Source organism: Mus caroli, unplaced genomic scaffold, assembly GCF_978045245.1.
Source record: "Mus caroli unplaced genomic scaffold, Mus_caroli_1 scaffold_3, whole genome shotgun sequence".
NCBI lineage: Eukaryota > Metazoa > Chordata > Mammalia > Rodentia > Muridae > Mus > Mus caroli.
The window spans coordinates 77099877-77122897 of record NW_028227258.1 but is presented as its reverse complement, the minus strand read 5'-3'; the positions used below and the strand labels follow the sequence as shown (position 1 = coordinate 77122897).

At 36.9% G+C, this 23021-nt stretch overlaps 1 protein-coding gene across 7 annotated transcripts in view; it reads left to right on the top strand.

Annotated features, from left to right (window-relative positions):
• Fbxw7 (F-box and WD repeat domain containing 7) overlaps window positions 1-23021 on the top strand; it is a 161775-nt gene that overhangs the window by 117882 nt on the left and 20872 nt on the right. For 6 of the 7 annotated variants that reach the window (XM_029475516.1, XM_021158294.2, XM_029475514.1 and 3 more), the window contains 2 exons: window positions 19375-19457; window positions 22831-22972. In XM_029475516.1, coding sequence (XP_029331376.1) covers window positions 19375-19457; window positions 22831-22972 — 225 coding nt within the window. Of the gene's footprint in view, window positions 1-16721; window positions 17145-19374; window positions 19458-22830; window positions 22973-23021 lie in introns of those variants that run through there. The other variant, XM_029475521.2, reaches the window with a different exon arrangement.

The window sequence follows — 23021 nt, the reverse complement described above, 5'->3', positions numbered from 1 at the left end:
CACAAGCCCAGCACACACTCTTAGCTGCAGAGCCATCTCCCAGCCCTCTTTTATTATACACTTGTATTTTAAAATTTAGTTGTCAATAATTTATGTTAAAGTTTCTTCACAAGTATATACACATACATGGATAAACACATTTTGAATTGTTGTAGCCCTTAGTAAAATATATAATCTGTTCTCAGAAATTCTAGTACAGAAAATGCAGTTTGAATTCTATTTAAAAAAATATATGTGATTTCCCTCTACTCATGTTTCTATAGCAAGACTTTTTTGTTGGAGAGTCTTTAGTGTCCTGTCAGTCACATCCCAGTTGTTTGCCTCTGAGTCATCCCTGGGTCAGAATCAAGTCCTCTGCTCTCCCTCTCGCTGACTGTATAAAAGTTACCTAACTTACTGTCCCCAGCACACTGGCCAGTTAAATAATAATCGAGTAATCCAGGAGTGTTGAAATGTAGGGTATAATTTTCTGCTGAGATGATAGCAATCACCTATCCAAGATAAATGAATATAAGCCAAAAGAAACCCAAGACAGAAAAGGTTAAATACGGATCCTAAAAGGGCATGGACAGTTAACATGTGTGTTTTGGGTTGTGATATCTTTATATGATGACACTCAAGTTCTGTTTTGAGAAGAAAAAAAAATATAGAAATGTTGAATAAGACTGTTACCTTAAATTTCTTCCTTACTGGTCTTGAGTGTGGAAATTGAAATTTGTTATTTCTGTGCTTATTTACATTTTTGTGTGTGGGTGGTTCATAATAATAGTTTATTTGTGAGCAATTTAAGCCTAAACAGCTTTTCAATCATCCACAGAAATCTTTACCAGTTTAGATGTAAAATGTCATTGTTACTACTACAGTGAACATAGAGGGGCAGTATTGCACCGTTTTTGTAAATATTGTATGCATTTGAGGATTTTTAAACAGTTGCAGTTGCAGCCTTGTTCTTGGACAAATGATAACAATCTATCTGACTGTTAAATGCATGGTTGCACCTGCTTTGTGAAGTCCAATTCAGGTTCTTATGTAGATTATGCAAAGCTCTTGTTTTACAGAGTCTTTAATTTGTATTTGAAGTCGAGGAAATGTTAAAGGGTAAAATTCATCTGTAGTTAGTCAACAAATTTCATGTAACTAATTCATGAAAAATTGCAAACTACTAAAATCAATACAGTTTGTTTTTTAACTGCTTTATAAGAACTTTTCAAGAATGTGGGAGGTTTTTTGTCAACTTGTCAAGCAAACAAAACCTAGAATAATATATAGTCTTGCTTTAAGATTCTTCAATTGATATATACTGTTTTTCAATATTTAAGTAGTGAGATTATTACAAACTTTGTTACAGATTTTTGCAGGTTTTTTTTTTTTTTCTGACTTCAGTGAGAGAGGGCTGAGCAGTCGTTTCCCATGTATTTGTTGTTCTTGATGCTTCCTTCCTGTGATCCGAAGACTACCTGACACACTGAGAATCAACAGTGAACAAAGCAAACCCAGGCTTCACTGTTGGCTCATGTCAGAAGAGCAGAGAGCTTAAGTGTGTGGATGGTGGTGCTGTCCAAACCTAGGCGTGAGCTCTTACTCTTTCCTTTACTAAGTGAGCCTTAGGAAATCAGCCGAGTAAATGGAGAGAATACTACTACCTCATAGGGTTGCTGTGGTGGCAACGAAAGAGTCCATAGGAAGTGTGGCTCTAACAAGAGCTCATGTCCTCAAGCCCATGTGGCTAAAGAGCGAGATGAATTCTCAATACCAGTATATCTTACTTTTACTTCTGATATAGTAATAATTCTCACTATTTTTAGAATTATTGTTTTGAATATTTTTTAAATTGTGAGAGAAAATGCATAGCATCCATTTTGAATAGTCAGTTATTTTTTAGTTTGCTGAATGACTGATAATCACTGCTTATAGAAAGTTAATGTGCCTTGGTTCGACTCACATTATGTAGATTCATTCAGTGTGACTACCCTGTGTAAAGATTAACCCCATTATGTCTATATCGATGAGAAAATGATAGGTGACATCTCTGTATTTTGTTTGCAGATTCCCACATGTTTAGAATAAGTGTGTTGGCTTAGAATCCCATTAAGTAGAAATTGTACAAGTACTAAATAAGAATTGAGAAGAGTTTATTGGTTCATGTGTTCTGTCGTTTGCTTCACTGTCTCTAGTCAATCCCTTCCATTTATGATTTTAAATTCTGAAACCCTTTCTCTTTTTTCAGCCCCTTAACTTTGGTAATTAAGAAGTGGAACACAGTTGATGGCATCTTTGAAAATGATCTGATCAAAGCGGTCCTCATTACTGTGTAGAGAGAGACACTAAAGCATTTGAAGAACTCAGCTTTCTCATCTGTTAGCAAATTTACTTAAACATTTAGGCCGTTCTTTGCTATACTTTGCTTTCTTCATTCTTTTACATTTTAGACGTATAGGAACCATGCTTTAACATGCTTATAGGTATGAAGCCCTGCACACACAGGGCAAAGCATTGTTCAGGTCTGCACCCTGTTTAATAGCTTATCAGCTATGTTCCTGCTGTGCCTGCTCCCCGGAGGGGAAGGGTTGTTCTGCAAGCTTTCATATTAGCTTTGTTACCATGCAGTATTTCTCAGCTGCTCACACTCATTACCATACAGCTGGTGTTGAGACGAGGAGGAAGCAGGCAGTAGTTGTACTGGCTACAAGAATAAGAAGCTCTTTTGCAGATGGGGTGCTGGCAGATGGGGCATGTGTTTGAGCAGGTTTTACTAATGACAGTGCGTGTTAAAAATCATTCTGAGGAAGTCCAAGGTCATTGTCATGAATTTAGAGCTTTCGAGGTTGTGCAGCTTTGTGCAGAACAGACCTTTTCAGACTCCTAATTAATAAAAATGTAACCAGGGGCAAGCAACAACTAGAAACATCTAATGAGCTTTTTCTTTATTTTAGTATATTTTATCTTTCTCTAACATGATCTAAGAAGCATTAATCTTATCAACTAGTGTCTCTTATTACTTTATGATGGCATAATTTTAAAGTTACTAAAATTTTCAAGCTATATACAAAAGTATATGCTTTGAAAAAATACAGTAGCACTCAGTTTTGCTATATAATGTTATTAAACTATTAGAAGATCAAATGGCAGAAGAATTGGAAAACTGTCTGGTGTTGAGCATTCTGAAGATTAAGTTGAAGTGTGTGACACATAATTGTAAAGTTAGACAGAAATGGTATGGGCAGGGGTGTGTCTTTTGCTAAAATATTTTGTGCTTAATTTTTTATACCCACAAAAACATATGAAGTTGAGTTGAAATAACTGCCAACACTTGCTTTTTAAAAAGTTTTAGCCAGATGAGGGAGCACACAACTGTAGCATCAGGACTTGGGAGGCTGAGACAGTTTGATACTACTCTGTGCTGCATGGTGAATACCAGGCTAGCCAAGACTGTGTTCCACGACTGAAGAAAAATAACAAGAAAAAAATTCTTCAGTGGCTTCTTACTCCTTTTGACCCTTTTAATTAACTGTAGTTTTTTATATATCATATTTCAAGAAGATTAAAAAGAACAGCTAAAGCAAAATACAGATGTGCAGTCGTATGTAAAATGTGCAGTATCCCCTTTAATTTTAATGTAAATAGAACTCTTCTTCCCCCACCCCCCCACCCCCCCCTTCTCCCTCTAGATCCAGCATCCACTTGCTCTGGGCCCTGCTTGCTCCACCCCAGCTCAATCTGGTCCATGTTTTTTTTTTTTTTGTTTTTTGTTTTTTTTTTTTAATTTGTTTCTCATTACAGATGGCTGTGAGCCACCATGTGGATGCTGGGATTTGAACTCGTGACCTCCAGGAGAGCAGTCAGTGCTCTTAACCTCTGAGCCACCTTACCAGCCCACAAATAGAACTCTTATTTTGTTAATGGAGATTAAATAATATAAATGCACATTACATATAAAATATACATAGCTAATTTCACGATTCATGGTCAGAACATGTTTGCTTATAAACTTTAATGCTTCTATTTTGTTTTATTTTTTTTATTTTCTTGATTAGTAGAGGCACAAAATTCTGTTAATGCCTGTAAATAAACAAATAAACAAGCCTGTATGAGATTTTCAGGAAATGTTATACTGTTAAACACTTTAACAGTTATACTTTTTTTCCTTTAAACACTGTTAGAGTATGTTCTGTTTATTGTGAAGGTTTGTTTTTAGTTGGCTTTTTAAAGGTCCAGGGAGTTTCCAGCCATTCCATTGCATCTCATCACATACCAAGATTTATTTCTGAGACACATAACTCTTCACTAGTGAGAAAATACATGAAAGATAAAATTATAAATAACATAGAATACATTTAAATAGCCAACACTTTAAAATTATTTCTGTAGGTCTGTATTTATTTGGTAGAGTATATATAATATATATATATTATATATATATATAGTAGAGTATATCTTATATTGCCAATAGTCTCCTGTCAGTATTTTTTGTTGACATGCTATTTGTACAACAAGTTTGGGAAGAACTAAGATAACACAAGCATCAACTGTAGTCACTGCTGTCCTCATTGGGAGGACAGACAAACATAATGTGTTACAGTGTACCTAGGTTCCAGCTTGACTGAGTGACGACTTTGGAATGGGAGACATAACCTGTGTGCAGATGACTTAAACCATCTCTCCTTCAACCCAGACCTTCTGAGCTTCAGAGCCAGTTGGTACATGGTACATCCGTCTTTGGATGTCTTGGAATCCTGTCATGCCATGCATGTTCCTCCTCCTGTCTTCTAGAAAGCAGAAACAATCAAACAGCAGCAACAAAACCATCCTTGTTATGTCGCTTGTCTTCTGTCTGGTCAAACAAATAAGAAATTTGATGCCATCTTTGATACTGCCCTCTCCTTTGTTTCTATCATCTGTCACCAGTATGTCCTGTCAGTTTTGTGTCCAAACACCTCAACTGTTGATCCCTGTGTATCTGTGGCTACCCAGCTAGTCCAAGCTGCCATTGCTTTTTGCTTGTCCAGTGACATATCCTTCTTGGGGCCTGCCCATATCCTCTTCCAGTCACTTTACCTGCTTTCACCCTTGCGTTTAAAATCATTTTTTAGGAAAGGTTGTCTGATTACATCTTGCTTTACAGAAATCCAATATTCATTGGATTTTATGTTATTAAACATAACTTTTCATTGCTTTTATGTTAAAACAAAAATTATTTACAGAGTTTTCCATAATCTAGTCCTTGCTTATTTTTCTACCCTTATTCTGTGCCACTAATCATGCAGGCTGTTCTCTGAGCAGTCTCTGTACCCCTGGACTAGATGGAACCTTAACATACACATCTTCAAACACTGCAGCATACTGCATACAGCATCCCCTCCCTTTCTCTTTCTCCTCTTCTTTCTTTTTGCTTTTGTTGTCTTTCTCACCCTCCTACAGTATAATCTCAAGCCATGAAAACCAGTATTTAATTAGCTAATACAGAGTAGGTAATAAAATTAATGTATACTGGATGAATGAGAATGTTTGTTGCAAATTAAAATAGCCATATAAGTCTATTGGTAAAAATTATACAGACTAGCAGGATGGAGGTAGAGACAGAGAGGATAATGAAGTATTGGTTTAACTTACAGAGGCGCACATTTACTAACAATGATATTTGCTATTATTAGAATAGGACAAATGTGCCTGGGTCAAATTGACATCTGTTAAATATGGTTTGGCTCCTAGAAAAAGGATTTATGTGATAAAATCAAGAAACAGGGCCAGATCCAGGTGTGATGGTGTCTAGTACTGGAGAGAGAGCAGGGCAGAGGTAGAAGGATCTTGAGTTTCAAGCCAGCCTGGACTGCATAGCATGGTCCAGGTCAACTTAGGCTGCAGAGTGAAGCCTTGGAGGTGGGTAGGTGCAGAGGAGGAAAGCAAACACGAAGAGGTAGCCATATTATATACGGTGCTTGTACTTAAATGTCCTATGTGAGTCCATAGAGGAAATCCTGTGAATCTGGATATGCTACTTATATTGTTAGATTGTATCTGAAACTGAAAATATTTAGTATCAGATGAAGCTATGATCTCCAAGAGTATTTGGATTGGTGGAGTCAATGAATAGCATTTAAAGCTGTTTTCTTTGGTTCAGTAGTAGGGTTTGTCACTTCCATCAGTTGCTCTTGGGATCCAGATTCTTGTAGTAAGGATGATAAAAGCCTTGCAGCTTCCTTGAAAGGGTGTTTCATTGGAGATCTTCAGTGTGTCCTGGTCCCTACTATCCTTCAGTATTTCCATAGAAAATAAAGTCTAGGACCATGAAGGAATGAGGGTAGAACCTAGGTTCTTCAAAGGGCTGGAGAACCAGCTTAGCAGGTAAGAGCACCTGCTGCTCTTGCAGAGGGCCTGGGTTCAGTGTTTAGCAGCCTCGTCTGGTGGCTCCCAACCACCTGTAACTGCAGACTAGGGGATCTGACACCTTCTTGTGGCATCCACAGATGCTTGTGTACTCATGATGCACATTGGAAATGAGCAGGGGCACACACACACATACGAGCACACACACATGGAAAATCGCGCGCGCACACACACACACACACACACACACACACACGGAAAATAAATAACATTTTGAAAAATTTAAAGTTCTTAAAGGGATTAGAAAAAGGAAGCAAACTTAATGTGTTATGATCAATTTTATATTTTCTTCCTCTGCCCACTAGTAACTGCTGAGTCTTAATATATGTCATACCAAGGATAAAGGAAGTTGTTCTTAGCAAGGGGAAATTAGCAGTTGTGTATCAACTCTTGCTTCTTTTGGTAAATTCATACATGCAGTTTATCAGTGAACACATTTGGCTCCCTGGTAGCTAGTTTGTCTTTTCTCTGTGTCTGCCTTGGCTTTGGTGCAGATTCCATCCACATATGATACGCTGACACAGCTCAGAAAACATCCTAGAGTATCCGAAATACCAGTATGTCTTGCCTCAATTTAGAGAACTCTATTTTATTCTATAATTGGAGGCCAAGATCTGGTTCTACTACCATGTTTTTCTGACCCTGGGAAAATTAGTGAACTCTTGGCCTCTTTCCTCATATAAAATAGAGGTTATCATCATAGCACTGTCTTCTTAAGGCTGTTGTACAGTTTTCATGACCCAATGAACAAAAGCAGCTGGAAGAGACATGACTTGGTGAGTTCTCTTCCCAGTGTATACCATTTTCCTAAAAGGGCATCTTTGGGTAAATGAATTGCTTATTCAGACTCAAAAAGAATAACATACATATATAGCCTCTTTCATTATGGCTACTGAAGGCACACTCAATCATATTAAAGTCTAGTGACTTTTCCCTTTATTGTTTTAGAGTAAAATATTATCACATGCCTAACTGTATTATCATCATATGAACTGAGGAATATTAGTTATTAATTATGCCCATTTGTCTTCTCTGATTGACCAGCCTACTCTTCTTTGAGAATGTGGGAGGTCTTCTAGGATAGAGATGGCTCCTTCTTGATCAGCTTGTATCTTGTTTTGCTTAATGTCTAGATAGCTAGAATTTTGCTGACTTTGGCTCAGTACTTTCTCAAATGTGATAGATGTTTAAAAAACCAAAAAATCCTTAATTCCTAATTAATTTTCTACCTTTTCCTTCATCGTTTAGAACATAAGAACCCATTGTATGACTGAGAATGTTAGGCTGAAATTGATCCTATTGCAATAGAGTTTACAGATGAAGGATCACTCTGTAAATGATTCCTAGTTATCACCATTTCCTGTGCTACCTGTGTGTAAACAGTGTAGTGGATCCATAACATACGAGTTTTCAAATGAGTAGAGTAGTGGAGGTAAATTATAACTTGGCCTGGCAAAATCTGTTCGTTGCAATTGTCTAATAAAAACCAGGAGAGTGAAAATGTTTTAGAAAGAACCATTTAATTTCATCTTTGCTGATGGTGTTATGATCATGTTCATTATCAAGTCTTCATCTATTTTGAAGTATCTTTAGGATGTTTTAATGTGCTGTTTTCTCTCTATAGAATAATTTTTAAAGGAAAGGCTTAACATGAAGAAGAAATTATTTATCTGTTGAGTGTATGTCTTTATCTTAAGACCTGACAGATACCTAAATAAATTATTTTAAGATTACATTGAAGTTAATTATCTTTTTGATAGTTTTAAGTTTGAATTTTAACTACATCTAATACGTGATTATTTTTCTTGTAAAACTTACACATAGTGACTTGCAAACTTAAATTTGTGAAAATTTAGAATTTAGTTTTAAAATGTTCTAGCGTCCTTCTTGTCCAGATCCAGAGCAGGTCTCAGCTCCTCCACAGCATCTGCCCCTAGTCTGCCCTTCCGTTCTACGCCTTCATGTGAAAAAGTCAGTACTAGTGCAGAAAAATAATCCTTTGAGGTTAGGTATCTAAACAACGTTTAAAGTTAATTCTTAGAAATTTGGGGTCCTCAAGGTCTTACTGTTAGATATCTTTAGAGCATGTCTTATTTGTTTTAAAGTGAATAAACAAAATGACTATAACAAAAGATGATGTGTAACTCTACTAATGGCATGTCTGTTTCCAGCAATATGCTTTTGTATTCAAATTCAGGAGATTCTAAAATCTCCTGAATAAGCAGGGGATCTTGTAAACATTATGCTTCTCATAATTCTTGCAATTTGTTAAATTATACACACTCAGTAACTGCTTTAAATGTAAATTGCTGCTTTTGATATGACTGTTTAGCACCTTTCTTTCTTTTTAAACATAGTGGGGTGATCACTGGGACCTCAGTGCTCAGTTGGACAGTACATTAGATGCTTGAGTACTTAAAAGAGCAAGTAAGAACTCTGATGTACATTCATAAAGAACGTGGTGTTTTGTTTATTAGCGTACAACCGATGCAGAGTAGGTATTCAAGCGAAGTAAGTTTATATTCCCAGTTATTATAATGATTAGAGTTTCAAAAATATTTTTAACAGGTCAGTTAGGGTTGTGTAGTGTGACTCTGTCTCAAAAAACATTGACTAAAATTATTTATTGTTATTTTAAATTTTATATAATTACTAAATTGGTGAAAAAGAAATGCCAGTTTCTAAAAGTTTAGTGTTTAAATCTGACTTTACATATCTACCCACCAAATATTGTCACCTGAATACAGTTGTCAAAGTCAGTTGAGCAACACATAGCAAATCAGAGAGTTCTAGGGCTGATCTGATGACTACATGTCGACCAGGCCAGAGCAAGGGCACTTTTGTTGAAGGTCTCCTTTAACTTAGAGGTTCTACAGTTATGCTCTGTGTTGTTTTATGGTCACAGAGAATAGCTCACGATGAAATGTCCTTTCAGCTCCAATAACTGAAACTAAGTGCATCTTTTATTGTAGTAGACATTTGCTAAAACAAATACTGGCAATACCATAATAGTCATTGGTCATCTGAGCCCAGTCGCTCTTTTAAAAAGTGAATTATCAAATGCAGAAGTCAGATGAGAATGTAGAAAACAGAAGAGCAGTGAGATAAGGGCTGTAATGGTGGAACGGAAGTGAGTTAGCAGAACCTCAAATGGTGCTTTACATGTGGTGCACAGCACTTAGGGTTTGGGGGTTACCTGCTCTTCAGTTCTCTTCTTGGTCCAAGTTTAGTGGACTTTGAAATAGGGGGTTGATTTGAGAGCTGGTTTCAGGGGGTGGTAAATCATGACAGGATCAAGGGGTAAATAATATATATGTTGAAAACAAGGCAAATACTGTGTATACTTTTTACCATGTCTCTTCATGTGGGTATGTGCACATGTGCCTGCAGATGAATAGAGGCCAGAAGTCAACATTGGGCATAGTGCCTTATAGCTTTCCATCTTAAGTTTTGAGACTCAGTCTCTCACTGAGTCTGATGCTGATTTGGCTAGGCACTCTGGGCAGCAAGCCCTGGGGTCTTCCTGTCTCCCCCTCTTCCCCCAACACTAGAGTTACAGATAGGCACAGTCTTCCTTGCCTGACTTCTATGTCGGTGTTGGTGATCCAATCTCAGGCCAAGCTTGCATAGCAGAGACCTAATTGCATCTCTTATTTCAAAAAGTAATGATTGCTTTGTGAATGATCTTCAACTTTACAATGCTGAGAATACACGAAAGAATATGGGCAGACAGTATACAGGGAAATTGTGTTAATCATTCCATTTTAGAAGCCTTTTAATGATTCACATTGCACTTTCAAACTCTTGATAGTGGTCTGCAAGATCCTTAGTGTTCTGATCTTGACCTTTTACCATTGCTTCAGCCTAGACAAACTTGTCCTATCCTTGCTGAACCTGAACCTTGAGCTCAACCCTATCATTTTGGCTGAAAAGTTGTCTCCTAGGTGCTACCATTCCAGATTCCTCTATCCTTGTAACTGCTCACTTGTTTCATAGCACCCTGCTCGGTGTCTTAGCGCTGATAGGAGCTTCCTGTGTTTGTTTCCTAGTACACTGCTCAGGCATACACAAATGAGTGCTCAAAATGCATCAAGCTTGTTTATTTATTGACAGGTGAGGAAAGAAGGGGAAAGCTTACAGAGCCATTTAGACTGCCACCATTAACATTTTTATATTTAGGTTTTTCTTCTCTCTTCCTAAAGGGGCCATTATTGAACTTCAAAGTAGTCCTCCTCCAGTTGGATATGTAATGAACAGTAGTGTGGTACGTGTTTTTAGAAAGAAAGGTTTGGAGGTGTAAAAGGGAGAGAGGCATGGGGTTAAGGGCTGATGGTAGAACAGGATGAAAAAATTCAAAACAAACTGAGTTTATGAATAGTAAGGGTCCTGTTAGTGGAAATCAATTCGTCATGTTCCCCCTCTGCCTCCCTGAGATACATTGAGGAGTATAGCATTTTAATAATGGTTGGGAAATTTCTCTGGACCGTTCCCCCACTACACTGTGTTCAAGAGCACAACTTGCTTGTATGTATCAGTTCTGGTATGAGTGTATGTTGAAACAGAAAGACCTCTTACTAGTCATTACTAAAGTGAAACAAACAAACAAAAAACCAAAGCAGTCCTCATACCTACTTATACATTCCTGTAAGTTCTCCTTGTACAGAAAGGCTTGTGGGATTCTCCCATGGATGAAGGTAGATTGGCTAATACGTTAAAGAACACTATAACTTCCACATTAGGTAATCGAGTCGGGCGATGGCAGTACATGGGTTACCCTGTAATGAACCCTCTAAGAGCAGTGATGAGAAGAAGTCTTACCATTATTAGTTCTGCAGGTTAGTAATGGCTGTAAGTTTATATTTTGGTTCACAGAGGGGACCTTTTTCCTCCCCAGCATCTACAGAACCTTTATTTTCTCAGCTGGTTTTAAGAATCCCTGGGGAAGAAGGTTAATGCAATATTTTTGTTTGTCCTCAGTAGCATTTTGTAGAGATTGGGATATATATATGTATGTGATCATTTTAATCGATTACTTAATCATTTTGTCTTAGTTGGTGGGGTTCTAACCTAGCTTTCTCTACCCAGTGTCTGCCATCCTTTCCTCATTGCCACTTGTCTCAGACTTCCTACCTACAGTAGAAGCATGCTTGTAATGACCAGGGAACCAGTCCTCTGAAAACAGAGCACCTTTTTTTAAGCAATGTCTGTCAGCTTGACCCACTACCTTGTAATGGGAACTAGAAAGAGAAGTTGAGCTCTAGAAACAGAGCCCACATCCTGGCAGGACACCGGTTCTTACCATTGTCACCATTAATGGCAGTTACCATTTGTAGGGTACTTAATACCTGTTAGACATTCGGAGAGTCCTCACAGTCCTTTAGGGTATGTAAGTATCTAAGGAGTACTACCACTCATTCCCCACACAACTCATGTGCCAAGTGGCCGAAGGCACGCTGACGTTTGAGCCAAGGTTTCTCCTTAGAGTCTGCGCCTCAAGTTCATCACAAAGAAAGATTAGATTAGATGGCTTCCAGGTCCACTCCATGGCATATGGATGGCTTCCTGCTACTCAAGTGTTTTGTTGGTTCAATAGATAAAACACTCCTTTTATTTCTTAGTTTATAGCTTTTTTAGATGCCTCAAACTCTTTGTCATGACTAATCACTAATTTAAGAAATTAGTTCCAGGATTTTAAACATCTGTAAATGAATACAAGATTGGTATTCACACACAAGATTTCATATACATGAAAACTTTTCTCAAGTAGGTTTGAACTTCATAGCCAGCTCCAATAAATATAGATGTGGATGAAGAAAATAGTAAATTGGGCTGTAAGCTTTACATTGAAGGAAAGTAAATTTCATCTTTACTGTGTATTATTTACTATTTTGTTTTTCCTAAAGTCAACCTTTTATATTTTTATGACATTTTCTTTACTGAAAATATAAGAATAAGTTTACAGTACAGTTTTAAGAGGAAACAGCTAATAACACATACATTTAAGGTAGTGGTACTGTATTTTAGATCTAAAGTGTGAGAGAGAGAAACGCAATACTTGTTAGTAGATTGAGGGTAGCTTGCATGGATTGTTGGCCTAGTGCACAGTGTACTATATTGTGAAGTATGCTGACTTCCTACCAAATCCCTGACAGTTCTACAGAAATATATATCCTAGAAATGTAAATAAAACTTCTATCTTTATTTTCTTCTGTGTTAAATGAAACTCTAGCCTTCATTATTGTGTGTAAGTTCTGAATGTGTGGACATTTATATTTTTGTACATTCACATACATGTGCACATTATAATCTTTGCATTGACTTTGTAATTGATTGTGCCAGATTACCAGAGGCTGCATCTGTGTGTTCTTAACTGCTGAGCCATCTCTCCAACCCTAGGCTGCATCTCTGTAAAGAGGCTTTTAGATAGTTTGAACTTACAGAAAAATAAATAAATACTATTTTTACAGTTATATTTAGTTAAATAAAACTTTTAAAGTCTGAGCTTTATGTTCATTTACAGTTTGATTTACTATGGTTACAATTTTTGTATAAAATCTTTTTGTGTTTTTCAGATTTATTTTAAATTATATATTGTGTTTAATGTTGGGTAGCTATGCATTAATACTGTGGTGTTGGTTTAGTTGGAGAGTATTTTGGAAATCGAGAGTTCGATATTTTTAAAGCTAATTTTATTATGGGTTCTAAAAGCTCTGCTTCCCCACCCCGTGTGGGGTGTGTGTGTGTGTCTCCATGTCCTTGTCCTTTCTTATTTTACTATACATTTAATAGAAGAAGAAAAAGTCTTAAATTATATACTATCCTGTGCTTGGCACATTGTAAGAGCCGGCTAATTTCCTAATGACTGTAGGAAATGCCCTACTAGCCAGTGCCTTGCCTATTGCAGTAGTGCATGCATGGGTGCTGAGCTGCACACCTCCTTCCCAGCTGATAGCACCTGCAAGAGAGCACTCCACTGACTCTCCACTTTACTCAGGAGCCTTTCCATAGGAAAGTTAATGACAGCCAGTTAGGAAGGAGTCCAAAAGTTTGTTACAGCCTCAACATGCTTGCCATTCTTTTCTTTGATGTAGAAAATTTGAGCTGTCTCTAATCTAATTCTGCTCAGGGCGAGACAGCTAACTGTGGTAGGTAGTTTCCTGTTCTTTTCCAGAGTAGAATGTTGTCATGATAATAAGATCACTGACATCAAAATACAAACACATCTTCTTACTATTATAAGGTAGAAATGTATTTTTAACTGTTAGCAAGGTAACTAAGAAAATAATATTCATGGTACAACCAATCCTATTACAGTAAACTTGGAAATACTAAGTAGAGTAGATATTAAGAAACATATACTTTATATATTCATACAAATGCCTGAATTACCAAATTACGCTTGTGGTTGCTACTGCTTGCTTGTATGGCCAATTGTTTAAAACTGTTATTTGTTACATAAATGTTTTTCTGGATGTCCTACAGATAAACTTGAGTGATGTATGAACCTTCCAGGAGTAATTATTAGAGAGAAAGTTGTACAGAGATAACGTTAGGTTGTTGTGGCAGAGAATACCAAGACTAGTTAGTAATGACTTGGAAGAGTAATTGTGTGCTGTAGGGAAGCCAGGAGTCTGAAGGTCATGCCAAGGAGGATAGGTGCAATTCTTTTGTTGCCGCTGCATGTGCATACTTGCATCATCCACAGAAGCCTGTTCTGGTTTGTTTCTGTATATAACCAACTAGGTGTCCAGCCGTTTGCTCAGAGTGAGTCCTTTGCTTAGACTAGTGGTGGTTAACCATTCTATGCCATTATCTCCCAGATCTTGGGCTCTGGTTCAGAACATCTTTGTGCTGCTTATTTCTGGAGCCAGCATCCACTTGTATACAACCAACTCTAAAGCTTGCTAATAGGTTTTAGTTTAAATAATGCTTATGCATTGCTAGTACAAGGAATATTTTTAAAGAATGGGAAAATTATTGCCTGTCTGGAATTGCATGAAAATTTATTTTATTGTAATGAAAACATATTTACTGTGTTGAGATATTCTAAAAATTTTGTACAACTGACATTAGCATTTATTTATCTATAGTAGAAACTCACCAGCTAATCTTTTTGATGAACTTCTACTTGATCTTACAGCATAAGGCATAAAATACAAAGTAAGCTTAGAACTACATAGATTATAGGCTAAAGTCCCCATGTTTCTGTCCATCCTGGTGTAATATAGATAGAAAAAAGTATATAAAATATATTACTAAAACACCTAAATATGATTTATGCTTGAGACCATCTGTAAGCTAAGACAGCCAGAAATCAGACGATGTGAATGCTTTGCCTTGCCTGGGTCATATGTAGAGTCTGGTACTAAGGAGATATGCATGGTTTTCAGTGATGCTACTTAAAAAAAGAGTGCTGGAAAAATCTTTATTTTTACTTTGTTACTTTGAAATCTGATTAGGAAATTGGTTAACTAGTTTTGCTTGGCTAGTTCTTTACAGTTAAATTAGCATTGTAAATTAAGTATTGGGAGAATTGTTTAAGTATTTGGTAAATGGAAGTCATCATTAGTAATTATAACCATACATATTTTTCACTTAAAGGGCTAAATTAATAGGGGCCACTCCTAAGTGATCACCTTGGTAGATGAAGGAAGTGAAGGAAGTGGGATGGTATAGACTTCCCAATGTATCCTTTTGATAAAACTTTATGAGCAGGTTTCCTTGTAACTTCATGACCATAATCAGCAGCCATGTAACCATGAGAACTCCTTTGAATAAAGGTATTTCTATCCCTGGCACCCCACTCAGCTTACCCAATACAAATTCTGCAGGAGAGTCCAACTACTTGTTAATATTCTTCAGTAGCCTGGAACAAACAAGAACTCCATATTTGCTGGCAAACCCCCTCCCCCCGATCATGAAGCAACTAGTTAATAAGGGTCTGTATATTTTCCCAAATATTGGACACACCCCCGCCCCCAAAGCAAGAAGTTTCGATTTAAAAAGAACTTCCCTTTGCAGAGAATGAATTGATTGGTAGGAAAAATAACTTTTGTTGAGCATGTATGTACATATTGTGTCTGATGGGGGATGACGTAAGAATTAGGTAAATGTTTGAGAAGATAATAGACAGTAGAACATAATTTCTTGGAGAGAATCCAAGATGTGCATCTTCATAAAATTTACATGTGGAAGTAAACAGTATTACATTGAATGTCATGTTTATAATGGTAAACATTTTAAAAATTGATATTTCATGTAATATTCCATTACCATGCAGAACTATTAAAATATATTGTTCACATAGTAGGAATCTTTTTTTCTGAAGAAACTAAGTGCTCTAAGTAACTATGGGCACATAGCTTACTTGTAATAAAGAACATTAGTGGGGAGGATAGGAGTTAATTAACTGGGCACTTGATAATAGCTTTCTTATCCAAGAAGTCTTATCACCACTTCCAAGGGCAGTTGTGTAGCAAGCTGCAAGATGAATACCTAAATTTGTACATAATCATTCTATGAAAAAGGTTGCCTTTAGGCAAATTAGTTTCTTTATTATTACATAAAATTCTTTTTTAATGCTAAGCAATGTACATTGTCACAATCATTTTTGAGGTAAAAGTCCACAACCTCTTGTTGACCCAGGGGGATTCCCGAGTGAGCACGGAACACATGGAGAAAGTAGCCTTGAGACAAACATGCATTAGGTAGAAGTGGTTCATTTTTAAGGGTAACCCTCCTTGTTCCCGAGAATCACTGGCAGTTATCTTGAAAACTATATTTTAAAATAATGTGTGGTAAAGCGTAAGAAATAATTTTACTAAATCTTAATATAAGAGACATACAGGTGAAATTTATCTTTTATTACATAATTTCTGTAAAAGAACCTTTATGCTCCAAACTGGCTTACTTTGTTGTCAGTTCCCCCAAGAATACTTAATTTTTCCCTTTGGAATTGCCCATATCACACTGCCCAAGCTACTTGAAGAATATAGTCAGCCTCTGCCAAGTCTATCCAGTAGGATGACAGTAATGAAAGTAGCCTGCTTTGCCTCTGTTGGGGGTGGGGGTTACCCAAATACATTTCATTTCCAAAATGTTTCTTTCTGGAAGGACTTATTTGTGGTAATGCTGATTGCTATTTAAATCTCGTCAAAAATGTGGGTTTTACAAAACACAAAAATAATCTCCTGAAAGTTTGGAAGGGGAGAGGGGCTGTGGTGTGGGGGCGGTCTCTGCTGCCCACGTCCGCCCTCTGTTCAGTGCGTTGTGTGCTTACGGGCTCCCTGGAGCAGATCACCATATAATTGATGTGCAGTCTGCATTGCTGAACCCTGGACTGCACCATTCTGTGTTCAAGGGAAGATGTAATCTGATCCCTCTGCTGCTGAGGGAGGAATCTGTTCAGTCAAGGCTTTGACAGGGCATAGTCTCCTCCAATAATCTTGTGGGTTCTCGCTCATTATTCCCCGAGTTCTCCTCAGTGGAGCTGCATGCGTGTGTGCGTCCCGAGCAGCGTTCTGGTTCTGAGCTGCGTCTGCTGGTGCTGGGGAGTTTTGCTGCCGGTTCCGCTGCCTAATCTTCCTTTTCTGGCGTGCCTGAGCATGTCCACGTTAGAATCTGTGACATACCTACCTGAAAAGGGGTTATATTGTCAGAGACTGCCAAGCAGCCGGACACACGGGGGCACAGAATCCCTGAAGGGGAAAAATACAGAAAATATGGGTTTCTACGGCACATTAAAAATGATTTTTTACAAAGTAAGTAATCTGTTTTCTTCCTGTGCTGTGTGGTTGTGTGTGTGTGTGTGCCTGAGAAGGAAAATCTGTATCATCAGAGATGGCTGCAGTATCCTCTAATTTTGGTGGGTGGTTGGATGTCTGGTATTCTGCTTTATTTCATGACTGTTGTAAGCAAGTATGGAGCGATGGTGTGAGCTGGGAGAAGCTTTAAAATAAAATGTACATTTCCATCTGAGAATTTTTCACTGAAAACGTATCTGAGACTCCAGAAATGTAGCTCCGTTAAATGCTGACCTGGAAATACTCAGCCTCACTTGGCTTTCCGTGAACCTTTCTGTTCAGTTTTCCTGTACCATAGACATACATATGTGCTCCTTAGTTAACTCTTAGAGTGTAGTCACTGAAATGTGTAGGCTTTATGTTTGAAGAGATTGGACTACTTGTGGTATCTTTAAAAAATTACCCAATTAATTTTTGGTTATAAAGTCAGTATTTTCAGTTAACATTACAGTATTTAAAAGATTTCCACAGTCATTCAGAAGATGCTTTGTTTTGTAAAATAATTTAAACATAAACCCTTCTCAGTGAATTCTGTGATATGTGTTTTAAACATTTTATTTATTGAAAGATTCTAGATGGAAATAAAGTTTGCTTTTAGTGGCAATTAGATGTCATTTGTACCAGCATATTTACAAGGCGTTCTGGGGAGTTCTGAGAGCCAGCATTACTGTCTTAATTCAGATGAGTGTCAGAGACTCCCATAATGATCATGAAAATCATCTATGAAAGTTATCAAGTTCTGTACTGGCTGACCTTCCTGATGGATTCATTTGTGTGTAGGTACATGTCTGAGTATCTGAATTCTACACGTGGAAGCACATGGCTCCCTGTGCATTACAGCTTCTATATTTTTTGTTTTCTGATAAGATTATTTACAAAGAGAAAAAATAATATATTTTGGAGATTGTCTTTTAAAAATGAAGTGAGTATAGAAACTTCCAGAGGGAAAAAGCAGGCCAGTTCTGTTTCCCACAGTAGGTGTTTCACTAAGGTATAAATTGTGCATAAGCTTCTTGAGCCTTCGCAGCCACAGATGACCCAGTGTTGACTGGGACACTTTCTTCATGATAACAAGTCCTTGCTAGCCCATCCCAGAGTTTGAATCTTTTTAATGCCTTTTAGTATTTACAGTATATATACTATGTTCCATGCGTTCCCATGTGAAGCAATAGGTAGGAAAATGAGCCTACTGCAAAATAGGGGTTCCAGCTTACTATAAAAATGAAGATAGCTATCTCCCCATAACATGCAGTAATACAGTAGTTAGTGAGTACATGCAAATCCAAGAGAAGCTGTTGAAATAGGAAAAGTTGAACCTTCACAGATTTTATTCTGTATACATATATTCAGATGACCTACGTTAATTGATAGTGAAATAAAAAAATAAATATTTCAATATTGACATTGACAAATGCAATTTTGAATGTATTGATAGCACAACATGGAATAGTGAAAAACCTTTAAGATGTACATGTTAGACATGTCTCATATATCAAATATGTGTTAGTCATAACTCATTCTTTTACAATCATTTCGTTGTTTCAAGAGTGTTTCGTCCTAAGTATGGGCTGCGCATTCTGTATGTAGCAGTTGATGATTTTTTTCCTTCAGCTTTACTGTGGCAGATACAGATTGTCTGCTATTAGGGATTTACTCTTCTTAACTGTCTCTGTTATCCTTGCTAAACTCTTTCTTCTTTATTTTAATCACTATTCAAGATTAGCTTATTTTGCTCTCTACCTTTGTATAATGATATGAATGCTTAAAATTCAGTTATTCATATTTCTGCTTGTGAAATTTTAAATTTTTATCTTAATATTTTTAAAGAAAAGTGAAGATTAGTAAGGAAGACATACTAAATACAGTTATTTTCTATGTGCTAATAAATTTTTTTCTTGTTATTAAACTGAAAAATGAAAAGTATATAACATTCTAAGGGCATGATAAATATTAGTTTCTCACCCAACACTGTTCTTCCCAGTAGAATGCTAAGGGGAACATTACCTATCCAGTCCATAAGAGTAAAGCAAATAGGAAAAACTGTGTAATATATTTTCTGATTAACCTACTAATAATCATCATTGTAGACACATGAAAATTTAACAGTTTTTAAATATTAGCATGCAAGCTCAAAGTCTGATAATGGACCAAGTAATATTTTTTTTATTTTATCTGTTTTACTTTATAGATGAAAAGAAAGTTGGACCATGGTTCTGAGGTTCGTTCCTTTTCTTTGGGAAAGAAGCCATGCAAAGTCTCAGATTATACCAGGTAACGTTGAATAGAGGGGTAGGCGGGCATGTCATCTGGAAACATTTCTTTGAATTTGTTTTCGAAGAGTAACAGTGCTACTGTATTCAGTGTTGTTGGTTGTTGAAATGTGTTTTAACATTACAGAAACGGGGAAGGGCATGAGTCTCAACCCAAGCAGAAGGGCTTGCACTGTCCATGTTGGCCTTTCTTACTGACACTCTGATGGGAGACACATGCTGGAGTTCTTTAAACAAGATTGCAAAGTCACAATTTTAAGGACTTCTAAACAGTAAACCATGAGATCTGAATGTGAGGAAATGTCTCCTGTTACTATAGCAACTGCTGTTTTAGGGTAGCTACTTTCATATACCAAATCGAAGATAAATTTATTAGCAGTGAGGTAAATCTCCCGGTTACTAAAACTTACTTCATGGAATGAATGTGTTAGAAATCCCCATTTATTGGCGTGATGGGTTTTATGTTTTAACACATACATTTCTACACTTGTACAATAGTTTCCATAACAACTCAATACAATTGTAGTCCTGTTTCCTTCTTCACTCCATCATTTTTTATACTCTGTCAGTATAAAACTTTGCCCACTCTCACGCTAATTAGACTAATTTAAGCACAATATCTCATTTCCCAGCCAATTAAACATGGTTTTAGATGTCACTTGAAATGCTGTATTTTAACATTTAAATGACAAAAGTATCTAAGAACTCTGTGGTCCCCTCCCCCACTTTTGTATAACTGTCACTTTTATTGAATAACTGGTCAGAGTGAACAGTAGAAATTCCAAGGACATTATGGTTAGGATTTTTTTTTTTAATTTTTTTGATTTAGTTATTTTTATTCTGTGAAACAGAATAAAATTAACATTGCTTAGATACAAGATTTTTCTAAAACAGCATTACAAATTGTCACACACCCCCGTACATACAGTTTGTTTTTATTTCATTCAATTGTGGAAATGTATTTAATGCTCCTGTGTAATCAAGGAATGATACTGCTTAGGATAACTTTACATACAGAAAGCTCTGGCGAGATGATGCTAAAGAGATGAAGAAAGCTTCGTTCTCTGTACAGCCCTTCTCCCCTCCCCTCTGCTGTCTGACAATTTCACTGTTGGGCGCTTCCACCAGAGGGTGTGGAGGGATAGAGACACCGCAAATACTCACGTCATTTTGGTTTTCCTCCCAACCTTGATGATACATTTCTCAGATGAGGAAGTTGTTTGATGTTAAACTAACTGTAAATGTAATTTTTTTCAGTGCACATATTTCAGTCTGTTCACATTATTTTGGTCTTCTATTAAAGACAATACCAAAACAAAAGTATTAAATGATCAGTTGTTTGAGAATAGAACTTTTGGTACAGAACACATTCTCATAAAATTTTTGTTGCCTACTTTTTATGTCAAGACAGCAACAGCCTTTTAACAAGGAATCCTACTAAAGGAGAATTAGAGCCAATACATATTTATTTCCATATCTTTGAAACAATTTTGTCAGTTACTAACATATATGTTTGATATTCAGTAATGATTCTGACAGGGCTTTTTTGACAGGTAATAAGATAAAACTCATTTTGTATTCTCCTGCCTCCTTAGGAGATTTTAACTATTAACACAGCCTGTTTTATTTTGGAGAAAAAGAAACTGAATTTGCTTTTGGATTTGAATGAAGGAAAGATTGATTTGCTAGTTGAATATTAGAGCTTGTTGTAAATGAATATTAAACAGTTGAAAGGATGCAGGCATAAGGATTTTTCTATAAAATAGTGATGTCTTTACCGCTTTAAAAAATGAGGAGTTGCTTCATTAGCAGTTTGTCAGAGGTGGAGATCAGTCGTTATGGTACAGGTTACATGTGCTCTTTGTGTTTCTGGTTTAATTCTGTTCATTTTGGATTTGTTTTGTTGGAGGTTTTTTGTTTGTTTGTTTTTGTTTGTTTTTTGTTTTGTAAACAAATTCACTGTAACCCAGCCTGACTTAGAATTCACTATGTAGCTTGCCTCAAACTTAAAATGGTCGTTCTGCCTCATCCTCAAGTGCTGTGATAACAGATGTGAGCTGTCTGCTCTTTGGATTTAAGATACTTTATTATCATAGTTCAGTGAGCTGAGGATTCTTCCACAGATGTAGTTTTGTTGAATGTTAATACCACCTGTAAGGCAGAAATGCTCGCATTACCTGGTTTGAGGTGCTTGAACCAGCTTAGAGGAGCCACCAGCGCTGTGTGTGTGTCTGTGTGGTCTTCCCACGCTCAGATAGCAGAGATACAGTCTCAGGGCTCGAGCAGAAGCACTATACTCTGTTCTGAGTTCATTCATTTATGTTTTTCATTATCTCAGTTAAATTATTGGATAAGAATGTTCAGTTATCTCTTAATTTTGTTTGAAATTCTCTATACTTTTTTTTGAAAAACTAGGTCTCATTGAGGCTGACTACTACCAGATACCTAGGCTCAGCTTAATAAATGACAAATTAAAATTAGCAATGGATAAAATATCATAAATAATTTCAATGCATCTGGGGCAATCTCAAGAACTTATGTATAAGCAGTGAAATATAAAATATTTTATCTCTGAAATATTGGTAACAATACTTTCATACTTATTTTTACAAAGAAAATCTAAACTTAAGCTGAGTGCTTGAAGAGCAGTCATGGAAGTAGGAGCTGTGTTCTAAGGCCTGTATTATTGCTTGCATACTTAGTTCTGGGCTCACTCACAACCTGGCCTGTGCGCACTCAGCCTGTGTTCTATTACTGATTGCACCTGCAGCCCTAAGCAAATACACTGGCAACTTAGAGCTTTGTCATTTGGTTGCCAGTAGCATTGCTGGGATGGTGATAGAGAAGGAACTTTAGTGATGAAGAGGAAGAGGAAAAGAGGAGGAGGAGAAGGAGGAGGGGGAAGAGAAGGAGGAGGAGGAGGAAAAGAAGGAAGAGAAGGAAGGAGGAGGAAGAGGGGGATGAAGAAGGAGGCCAAATGCCTGTATTTGAAGCAGGAAGCTTAGGAGTTTAAAGCTAGCCTGGGTGACACAATAAGACCATCTGCAAAGCAGGAGAAAAAGAATAGCAAAGCAGGCTTTGGGTGTCCCTGCCCTGAGAGTAGCAAGCAAAAGGGATTGCTCTACTGATGTCTGAAGAACACCAGATCATTACTCTGAGTAAATTAGAGTTCATAGTTTTTAATTAAGACCTTTCTTCCACTCTTATACCTAGGCTCAGCTTAATAAATCACAAATTAAAATTAGCAATGGATAAAATATTGTAAATAATTTTAAATACATCTGGACTTACGTATAAGCAGGATATCTAAAATATTTTTATCTCTGAAATATTGGTAACATTAATACTTTCATACTTTTTATTTTATTTTTTAGTACCACTGGCCTTGTACCATGTTCAGCAACACCAACAACTTTTGGGGACCTGAGAGCAGCCAATGGGCAAGGGCAGCAGCGGCGGAGGATTACATCTGTCCAACCACCCACAGGCCTTCAAGAGTGGCTGAAAATGTTTCAGGTGACTACGTGAGCACACTGTTGAAATGCTTCGCTCGCTTGCTTGGGGT